General features: G+C 47.1%; 1 protein-coding gene across 1 annotated transcript; it reads left to right on the forward strand.

Annotated features, from left to right (window-relative positions):
• Window positions 1-1,461: 1,461 nt before the first annotated feature.
• On the forward strand, window positions 1,462-8,375 carry LOC123173440 (zinc finger MYM-type protein 1-like). The gene is made up of 5 exons (XM_044589916.1): window positions 1,462-1,634; window positions 1,744-1,952; window positions 7,003-8,023; window positions 8,122-8,262; window positions 8,372-8,375. The coding sequence occupies exons 1-5, from the start codon at window positions 1,462-1,464 to the stop codon at window positions 8,373-8,375; spliced, it is 1,548 nt and encodes a 515-aa protein (XP_044445851.1).
• The last annotated feature ends 2,910 nt before the right edge of the window (window positions 8,376-11,285 follow it).

Genomic DNA, 11,285 nt, shown 5'->3' on the forward strand with positions numbered 1-11,285 from the left:
ATATATATATATATATATGTTGCTAAATTGTCTCACGACCGTCATCTGCCCTTTGAACTAGATCGGGAGATTCCCGATGAAATTGTCTCACGTCCGTCATCTTCCCTAAGTCTGGCGGTAGGCGGCATGCGGGAAGCTCGCATCCATGGCCGTGGAGAGGCTCGATCTCGCGGGCGAAGGTCGGGAAGAGGGACAACGGAACTGCTTGGTCAGCACCGATGATGGAGGAAGCGGGCGACGGGAGCCATGGCCGACCAGGAGCGGCGTGCAAGTTCAGAGGGGCGGCTCGCCGGCCGGGGCTTGCCGCCCGGGTCACGACGGCACGAGCTGCAGCCTGGTAGGGGTGGCCGTCGTGCGGAAGTAGGGGTCACGACCGGTGCTAGCGTGTTGTCGTCGGATGACCCAGTTGTAGGTACAACTAGGTTTGCACTACAATTTCAAAAATCATTTTAGAAAGCAGCAAAAACTTGTCCAATTTTAAACTACAACTCACAGAAACCTGATGTGGCCCTCACTTTAAAACTACCAGGTTATACTCTCGCGTTGGAACACATGTACAAATGGGATAGGTTGATGAGACCGTCGATCTATGTTAGTCTCGATCTCACATTTTGATCTTAGATGGGGTGATCTCAACATTTTTCATCTTACCGAACAATCTGTGGAGGGTTCCTCTGCGCCAGAGTAGGTCCAACATAATCATGTCATTTTTGTTTCAACGAAAATCATAAAGATTCAACTGTGTAAATTAACAATCAAACCAATTTCGTTTTGATATCTTTAGTGTTAGGAACGTGTTATTTCATCATGGATCTATAATTGTGTATCTTTGTTTACTCCCTAGTTGCCATGACCAAATTGAAACTTGGGATATATGTCAAATATTTGTGCCCTTGCCCGTCAGATCCGTCCTGCATCGGATCCACGCACGAGGGGGCGGAGGAGCCCTGCTGTCGTCGCTGGCCAGGCTTCACCCGGTCACGCCCTCTGGCAGTGAGAGGGGAGGGGAGGAGCGGACGGCAGGATGCTGGAGGTGTCTAGGGTGCATGTATATCACAACCGATGGGATAGCCTAGTGGTTTGCGTTCTTTCCTTTCGTACGCTGAGATCATTGGATCGATCCTGTCAGCTGCACTTTTTTTTCTGAGTTTGACGAAAAGAAATACAAAAGTATACAGCTACGACCCCGGCGAGGCAGCAGGCTGCCCGATGTCCGACGAGGTGGGCGTCCATCCTTAGAACTCATAAGCCATCCGAGCCGCAGCAGAGGCAGAGAGCAAAGTAAAGGTATTGCTTGATGTTCATGCCACAGTAGCGGAGCTTAGTGTACTGCTGGGGTCTGTGGCCCTCCAACTTTGGACAATTTTATGAAGAAAATATTGAGTAGAGGGCCTAGCTAGAAGAAAATTAGTATTTTGCTCCAATAAATGTGCATATGGGGTGGCAGCTTCGGGTGCCGCGATGGAGGGGGCGCGCGCGGCGGCTTCTCCATCGGCAAGCGCCGGAACGACCATGAGGCAGGTGGCTTCGGGTGACGCGGTGGAGGCGGCGCGCGGCGGCGGCTTCTCCGCCCGCAAGCATCGAATCGACGACGAGGCCGACGGCTCTGGCTTCCGTCCTCCCGTGTCGGACAGGTAACGGGAGGTGCGCGTGCAAGTGCGGTGCCAAGTCTCACAGCGCCTGGTCCAAGTCTCGTGCATGCGTGGAGGACCTTGCGGCGCTACGGCCGGCTCTTCGACCTAGCCATCCAGTGGCAGCGCACGCGGAGCAGGCGTGGTGGGCAGCAAGGACCGTAGCCAATGCCGGAGATGCGACTGCGGCTGCGCAGCTGCCAGCGCTCTGGGCGGAGTACCAACTCCAAACCCGGCTCTCCGGCAAGCTCATCCACGATACGCAGCATGGAGGGAAGCTGCTGCCCGCTGAGGTCATCTCCAGCGACTCCGAAGACGAAGGTGACGATAGTGACCCTGGCGAGGAGCAGACGGCGGCTCCGGCAGCAACAAGTTTATCTAGCTAGTTTAATCTTGTTTGTGTGTACCGAGCTTTTAAATGTATGTGCAAGAAATAGTGCGGCAACCTTTTAATTGTTTTGTAATGTATACGTTCGCTAGCTCGTAGTAGCTCGAGTGGTGAAGCAACGAAATTAGTATTTTTAGCGACCCAGAAACTGTGTTTTTTTTTAGCAACAGAAACTTGGTTTTTTTATCGAACGAACCAGCTCCTGTACCACGCAAACAGCGCGTGATGCCGGCTTCGTTTTGCGACGCTAAAAGCGCTAGTTAGGAGCTCCCCTCGACTTACCAGCTGCAATATCGCTGGTCAGCCCGCTATTTCGGGCCAATACATTTTTTTTGAGGGGTAAAAATCTGATTTATTCATCAAAAGCCACATGAAGTGGGATCCGTCTCAGGTTATGTGGGGTGCCAAACCATACATGACGCCCCGGACCTCTAGAGAATGAAAATTTAGCTAAGCTATGTGCTTCATAGTTCACTGCACGAGACTCAAAAGAAAAAGTATAATTTATTTCGGGCCGATACATGTCCGACTGATATGAACGATACGTGAAAAGGGCTCAATTTACATAAACTGGGTGAGCCCAGCCCACAAACGTGCACTTCTTGGCGTACTTGTACACAGCAGCAATTGATGGGATCTCCTCTGGCGGCCGCTGCCTGCGACGACGGACGGGTAGAACACGGCTTCTCCATTGCTCTCTGGTAGGAAGCCTACTCCATCCTTGGATCCTTCAGCGTTTGTCATCTATGACGGCGCAACCTTCTCCGACAAGCTCCAACTGCAAACCACAAAAGTTTGAGGCATGTACGTGATGGCCGGCGGCCCTCGTCTCGCTCCCCGGCGGCGGTCCTCGTGCACAGAGTCACAGACACACACGAGGTAGTTCAGTTTCTACTAATGTCTACTAGGCACAGATGAAGCAGAGGAAAAACAAAGTACTTTCAGTTTTTGAGGGATGCAGTTAATGGACGATTCTTCAAGTGATGATGGAGATAATGAGGACAATTTCCTTGAAGATGACTAAAATCTACAATGAAGCGACTGGATCAATATTTACTATTATGCCCACATGCACTTATTATTGAATATATTTGAACTATTTACTCGTTATGCACTTGAACTGGATATGGAATTTATTTGCTTCATCCTATGCTTTTTTCTTACTTTTTGCTTATGCCGATATGAACTCACAGTTACATGTCTGAGAAGCGATTTTTCGTATATGTGGATTCGGCATGCATGATGTCATTGATGTGTGTTCATTTTTATCTCCATGGTTTATTCCATATTCTATTAAAAATGCATGGCAACTATAACACTATAGATAGAAAATAATAGACCAATTTTAATTTCCGATATTCTATATCACCCGATATCCGAAATTCGATATATTTTTTTTTCGAAAAGGGAGGACTCCCTGGCCTCTGCATCAGAGCGATGCATACGGCCACATTTATAGATAGATAAATACGTTCAACAAGGTCTTATAGTTTGAAAACAAAATAACGGCAAGCTCACAAAGAGCCACAATGCGAAAAACAAAAGGCCCAAAAGCCACAACCGGCTGGCATAACAAAGATAGGTAAACTAATCGCCTATCCTATTACATGACTGCCATCCAAACCGTGAAGATATCCTGCGCTACCATCTCCCAGCGGACAGATCCAGTAACCAAACGCTCCCTGGCCTCCGTCGGAGTGAGTAACGACCACATACGGATCAACGCAGTAACTCAAAATAAAACCTACAAAAAATGAATATTTGTTGTTCTGTTAAAAGCCAAATCATTTCTGCAGTTCCAAATTTCCCACAACAAAGCACATACTCCTACGTGAATGTGTCTAGCTGTTTCGGACTCTATCCCAACAAGCCACGTTCCAAATAACGTACTGACCGAATTCGGAGGAGTAATGTTAAAGGCAATATGCACCGTGTGCCACAAGACTCACGCCAACGAGTGGTCAAAGAAGAGGTGCTTGATAGTTTCGTCCCGATCACAAAAACTACATCTAGTAGATCATGTCCAGTTGTGCTTAACCAAATTATCCTTTGTTAAAATGACTTGTTTATGTACAAACATAAACACTTTATTTTTCAAAGGAACTTTGACTTTCCATACATTTTTGGGAACTAGGAATAGCACTAGAGTTAATGACATCGATGTACATTGACTTAACTGTGAACTCTCCAGACCTAGTGAGCTTCTAACACAATTGATCGGGCTGATGAGATAGCTGAACCTCCATTAGTCTACTTACCAAATGAAGCCATGCGTCCCACCGGTCGCGAACAAGCGCCCTCCTAAATTGAATATTAATGGGATGTCAAAGGCAATCCGATACGAACCCGATATCCACAATTTTGAACCTTGTTAGAGCCTTAAAAACATTTCATCGATCTACTATGCTCAAAATATAAACCGACTTGCAGCAGCTTATACACTTGCAGTATAACTGGAGATATCTATTGAGCCTTCCCAAATTGCAATCAAATGAATAACCAAATAAGTATACCATACTCACAGAATTTGTTCAGTGTTTAGCGAATCATATTATTCAACCTTTTTAAATCAACTTAATGACATGAACCACTAAATGGACAAGAGACACTAGTCATCGGTGACTGAATTCTTGATTGGGCCGGGTACCAGATATTTACATGAGACCCCACTACATTCACCAACATTTGCACAGCCCATTGGTCTGAACCATGACCTGCAACACTGAGGACGAGTGTTCAAATCCCTGCGCAGGCGAAACTCTCCAGATTTTTTGGTTACTGTACGGTGGCCGGATTCAGCTCAAGATCTGGATCTGGCAATTTGCACACCAGGGGCCCTCTATTTCCGGTTTCCATCTGACAAGTCCCTGTTTTGGCAGAAAACACCTTATTTTAAAAAGGCAACAAGTTGGCCATTTCAAATCCAAATTTAACAAATTAAATATATATTCCTATCAAGAAAGTGTGTTCTATCCATTTATAAACTTTTTCCATTGTTTTGGTTAATTGAAATTGGTGCAATTAAATATATTTCAATTACTCCTTAAAGCTTGCAAAAATCATAACTTAATATCTATAAATTCCAATCATCTCTTTTTCCACTATTTTACTTGTAACTAATGCAACGTCACATTGTTGTTGCAATATATTTCCGAATATTACCACAATAGTTATTCTGTTGAAATACGTAGACTCTATTGCAATAAAACGGATGCTTCTCGCAACGGAATTTGTTTGTTGCAATATCGCTACCGTATTGCAATGTCGATGCAGTTTGTAGCAATAGTTAGCCACTTTTTTGCAACAATATTGTAACTAATGCAACGTCACACCGATGTTGCAATATCTTTCTGAATATTGCCACAAACAGTTATTCTGTTGAAATACCTAGTCCCTATTACAACAAAATGACGGCCCTCGCGCAACGGAATTTGTTTGTCGCAATACTGCTACCATATTGCTACGCCGATACAGTTTGTTGCAATATGAGGCATGTATTGCAACAAAGCTAGTATTTATCGCGACGAACCTAAGTTATGGCAATATGTGCGGCCTATTACCATAACCGGAGAATTTTTGGTAGTATTGCATTTTATTGCAACAAAACATAGTTATAGCAATAAATTTCGTTGCAATAGACAGGAATCCTTGTAGTGTATGCAACGCATGGCACCGCGTCCCCGGGGATCTCGCCGGGCGGCTCGTCTAGCGTGTCATGCTCGTGGTGCTGCAAACTGTCAGCCGACGATGCGGCCCTGCGCATCTCGTCAGAGGTCAGGGGTGCTGCAGTGTGACGCGTGGTGCCGTGTCCCTGTGGATCTTGTCGGGCGGCGAAGCTGGAGTGCAACACACGTGGGGCTCTGACCCGCATACCTTGTCGGTGGCGGTAGTTGTAATGCAACGCTCATGGTGCTGCTCGCCGGCGGCGAAACTACAACGCAACCTGGGTGGTGGTGCAACCCATCGATCTTGCCTGCGATGGAAGTTGTATTGCAACTCCTGCGGTGCTGCATGCCGGCTGCGGAGCTGCATTGCAACTTGGGTGGTGGTACGACCGACAAATCTCGCCGACGGCTGAGCTGCGATGCAACCTGGGTGGTGGTGCGACCCACAGATCTTGCCGGCGACGGAAGTTGTGATGCAACTCGTGCGGTACTGCACGCAGGCGGGGGAGCTGCAATGCAACCTGGTTGGTGGTTTGACCCACAAATCTCGCCAACGGCGGAGCTGCAATGCAACGCGTGAGCTGATCGACCTGCTGATCTCGTCGGCGAGAGAAGCTTCACTGCAACGGGCTGTTTACTGTGCTGGAGATGCCGTGCTGATCTCACCAGCCATCAGGGGCGAACCTAGCTATATGGCGTGGTTTGGCGAACGCCATACCTAAGCTGCCGTGCAAATACGTATATATACTACTATACTAGTGTATTAGCCTGGCGTATTTTTCAGGTAGTAGGGCGTGCGCGTGCCTCCTATTGGGCTTGGTTACTGCCGATTGAATGACGGGCCGTGCCCATGGGCTGAAGGACACAGACGCACGACTGCTAGGCAGACTACGACTCTACGAGACGAGAATACGAGTCGTTCGTTGCTACTTTCTCGCAAGACGGAGGCGGCGCGGCGGCGCTTTAGAGGCTAGGGCACGGCCGCACGGACGCATGGCAGCGGGCAACCGGCAATCAATCACTGGACACCGTGGGCACGAAGGCGGCGACAGGCAAGACGGCGACAGGCTCTGAGATCAGCAAGGCGGCGGCCGCGACTCGTCGAGTCCGCAGGGTTTGCAGATGACACCGCCGAAGAAGAGGATTAAGTATGTAATGAAAGGTATAATTTAGTTGTACTTCTTCGGTTCTTCCCCTTGATCGCATCATTTCAATTGTGTCATGTATGTACTCAGGTTACTTGCTTGAACATTTATTTAATTATTCTACTGGTATTGCTACAACATCCAATTAGTTTCTCTTGTGTTCTCTTATACAGATTTAAAGAGTATTTTTGCCAAAGCCAGTGGCACTAGCACCTCGAGCCCAGCTCCAACTTTGGAAGTAGTCGCTGAACGACAAGAAGAGCCTGCGCATCAAGAGAATGTGCGGATTGAAGTTTCAGCATCTGTTCAAGAGGAAGAGAATGAAGGCGAAAATTATATTGAGAATGAACCAATAGCTAGAGACGGGGGAGAGGGCAAGTTCATTGAGGAGTTGCATCCTGACCACATCCAGCCTGATCCCGGGCTTCGTATTCCAATTAATAATTTTCATCCCAACATTAGAGATGAAGTTAGATTGGCTTATGTGGCAAAGGGTCCAACTCGACCGGTCGGTCATACGTACGAACGTGATCATTTTGACAGGGCCTTTTGTGAAGCATGGTATGAAAAAAATCCTTGGTTGGAATATAGCGTGGAAAAGAATGCAGTCTATTGCTTTTATTGTTTTCTTTTCAGACAAGATCCGGTGGATGAAAAATTTGGTCATACTACCTTCACCAAAGATGGCTACAGTACTTGGAAGAATGCATACAAGGCATTTCCTCTTCATGTTGGTGGCCCCAGGAGTATCCACAATCAATCAAGGACAGCATATGAAGATTTTAAAAATCAAAGCTCAAGTCTGAAGCGTAAGGTTACAGTCTATAACAAAGAATCATTAATCAAGTACGAGACCCGTTTGGAAACATCTTTGGGGATTGTAAGTTTTCTTGCATTGCAAGGTGAACCATTTCGTGGACACAATGAATCTGCCCTTTCCTTAAATAAAGGTAATTTTCTAGAGATGCTTGATTGGTACAAAGCAAGAAAGGAGGAAGTGAGAATTGCGTTTGATGAGCTATGCCCAGGAAATGCACAAATGATTTCTTCAAAAATTCAAAAAGCACTTGCCAAAAGTTGTGCAGATGGGGTCCGAAGAGCAATAAAACAAGAGATGGGGGATAATCTTTTTTCGGTTCTTATTGATGAATCTCGTGATATATCAGTAAAAGAACAAATGGCCTTGGTTGTGAGGTAACCCATTGGTTACTTTATTATGTGTTCCGTCTTTTGCCTGGTAATCACCTTTTTTTCTAATTAACTAATTGTATTATTTCTTCTATGCCTTACAGGTATATGAGCAAGGGAGAAGTTATTGAAAGATTTTTGGGTATCAAGCATGTCAAGGAGACAACAGCAGAAGCACTAAAGAAAGCATTGGTTGAGGTTCTTGGTAAGAATGGGCTGCTTATTGCAAATTTACGAGGGCAAGGGTATGATGGAGCATCTAATATGAGGGGAGAATTCAATAGTGTTCAAAAACTTGTCCGAGATGAAAACCCATATGCTTTCTATATGCATTGTTTCGCCCACCGATTGCAGCTAGTAGTTGTTGCTGTCTCAAGATGCTGTTCTTCCATTGAGGATTTCTTTGAATATGTGGCCTTGATTGTGAACGCCGCTGGTTCGTCTTGCAAGAGGAAGGATATATTGCTTGATAAGCAACGCATAAATCTGTTGGCTAAGTTAGAGAGTGGAGAAATTTTCTCAGGAAGAGGGAAAAACCAAGAAACATCATTGGCTAGACCAGGAGATACAAGATGGGGCTCTCATTATAAAACACTAGTTCGTATAGAATCGATGTGGGATGCAGTTATACAAGTGTTAGCTATTGTGCATGAGGATGAGCGTAATCCATCTAGGGCAGGAGGTTTGGTGCAGATAATGGAGTCTTTTAGCTTTGTGTTCATCATGAAGTTGATGTTGCAAATCCTTCGCATTACAAATCAGTTGTCACTTCTCCTCCAACGGAAGGATCAGAATATTGTTCAAGCCATGTCTTTGGTTACAAATGTGAGGTCTTCCTTGGCCAACTTGAGGAACCATGGTTGGGAACCACTCTTTGAAGATGTCAAGATCTTTTGTAATGTTAATGATATTCCGGTTCCAAATATGGATGAAGTTGTACCGAGATTCGGCCGATCAAGAAAAGGAGGGAGAAATAATGTTACTCAAGAACATTTTTTTCGTGTTGATACCTTCTATGCAGCGATAGATGCTATCACCACAGAGCTGGATCATCGCTTTAATGACATGGCTTCAGAACTGCTATGTGGATTTGCTTGTCTTGACCCAAGAGACTCATTTTCCAAGTTTGATTTGGACAAAGTGTCTAAGCTTACAGACATCTATGATGCAGATTTCTCCAGTGATGACCGTAAGCGTATGAAAACCGAGCTCCAGTTGTTCATCAACCACATGAAAAGACATGATGACTTTAGAGTTTGTTATGATCTTGCAAGCCTAGCCAAGAAAATGTTTGAACTTGAAAGAAATATTATGTTCCCTCTGGTTTATCGCCTTATTGAGTTGGGGTTGCTTCTACCGGTGGCAACGGCATCGGTTGAAAGGGCCTTCTCAGCAATGAAGATCATCAAGACTGATTTGCGCAGCAAGATGTCCGATGGTTGGCTTGATGACTTAATGGTGTGCTACATCGAGAGAGAGATATTTAAAGGACTTGATCTTGCTGAAATTAAGAAAGAATTTCAACGTGAAGGTAGAAGAATGCCATTGCCACGTTCTATTTAATGAGAGTAAATCTTCATTATGGGTATGTATTCTTTCTAACTATCTTCACTTGCATAATGTTGTTTCTATCATTATATCCTACTAGTTACTAATTCATGATTTATCTCTGGTGTTTATGTTTTATAGGTCATTTTTATGCCGGTCTAGGTAATATAAATGGTTTTTTTGGCACTCAATCATCCATGTAATCTTCATCAGCTGAGGTATTTAGAGTGCCAATAGTTAAGTTTTGATTTCGGTTTTATTTGTTGAACACCAAGTAATATTTATTGAGTATTCTAGTGAGCACTTCCATAGTTGAATTATACATGGTTTTTTTGTTCATACACTCCGCCACACCTAGAAATTATTCCTGCGTTCGCCACTGCCAGCCATCATCTGCTGAATGGCGGTGATGGTATGTGGCCCGTGAAGCAGGCGGGAGGACGACGAGCGGTGGAGTGGAGGGGTGTTGGGTTGGAGAGACGATGGGGTCAATTCCCCTCGGTGATGCACGTGGTCTAGGTGGCACAACGGATCACTGCGCGGCGCCTCATCCAACGGCCGGCAAAGCGGTTTACGATTCACTCGCATCAGCCGGATGACGGCTAGCAGTGGCCCAATTAAAAAGCTCATTGATTTGATTTGCCAACCGATAGACCCTTCTATCAAGAAATAAGAATAGAAGCTCTCCTTCCGGCTCCTCAGCGATTTGGGCTTCCTGGCCGTTGGATCGGGCTGCTTGATGCAATCTGGACCGTCGAATCGACCCCTGGAACGACCTCGTCCGTCGGATAAAAAAAAGTTACTGCTGGAATGAATAGTTTCACCTCGACCGTGCCACCTCGCGTAAATAGCCTGCCCCGCCGGAGGCATTTTCGTCATTTCACCTCGCGTAAATAACCTCGGTGATGGCTTGCGTGGAGATGACCTAGCAGCCTCCTCCTCCTCCCGCACCCGCGCCCTCCCTCCTCCTCTCGCACCCGCGCCTCCCTATCCTCTTCCACTCTCCCCTAGCGTCACCACCCTACTTCCCCGTCGCCGCCCGACCTCCTTCTCCTCTTCCTCTCGCCCCTAGCGCCGCCGCCCCTGCCTCCTTCCCCGCCGCCGCCCGGCCTTGGGGAAAGATTTCGACTGCATCCGGAGAGAGAAAGATTTTGAGGGGGGAGAAGGGGAGAGCAGAGAAGCTTGGAGGGCAGCGGGCGGCGGCGATGGACGGCGAGTGGTGGAGGAAGAAGTGGGTGGCGTGGGCGGCGGCAGCGGCCATCTTCGTGGTGCTCATGCTCGTCACGCCCGCCATCCCGCAGGACAACGACTACCACGACTTCGTCGACCAGCGCGTCCTCTTCCTCGGTAACCGACAAACCAACCCCACACCCCGCTCCCCGTACCACCATCGCCTCTCCCGAATCTTCACCCCCGGGGCATGCTCTGCCTCTGCCCAGGGCGGGAGGATTTGGGGGGCGCGGCTGCAGATTCTGCTATTTTTAGCCTCTAATTAGATTCGTGGTCTGGCGAGTCCAGCAGACACGATTAAAGCTAGATCGGTGAAATTGGGGAGCAAGTGAGGCGCTGGTTTGGCTGAGTCATGTGTAGGGCGAATAAGCCGCAGGTGGCGCGTCGGACGTAACCAGCTCGTGTATGGGCGCGAGCGGGACGCGTCGGGCGCGCCGGGTCCGCAGCGAGTAGCGCGTGCGTGCGTGCGTGTGTTGCACGGGTGTGTCCG

Source organism: Triticum aestivum, unplaced genomic scaffold (assembly GCF_018294505.1).
Source record: "Triticum aestivum cultivar Chinese Spring unplaced genomic scaffold, IWGSC CS RefSeq v2.1 scaffold115, whole genome shotgun sequence".
NCBI classification, from domain to species: Eukaryota; Viridiplantae; Streptophyta; class Magnoliopsida; order Poales; family Poaceae; genus Triticum; species Triticum aestivum.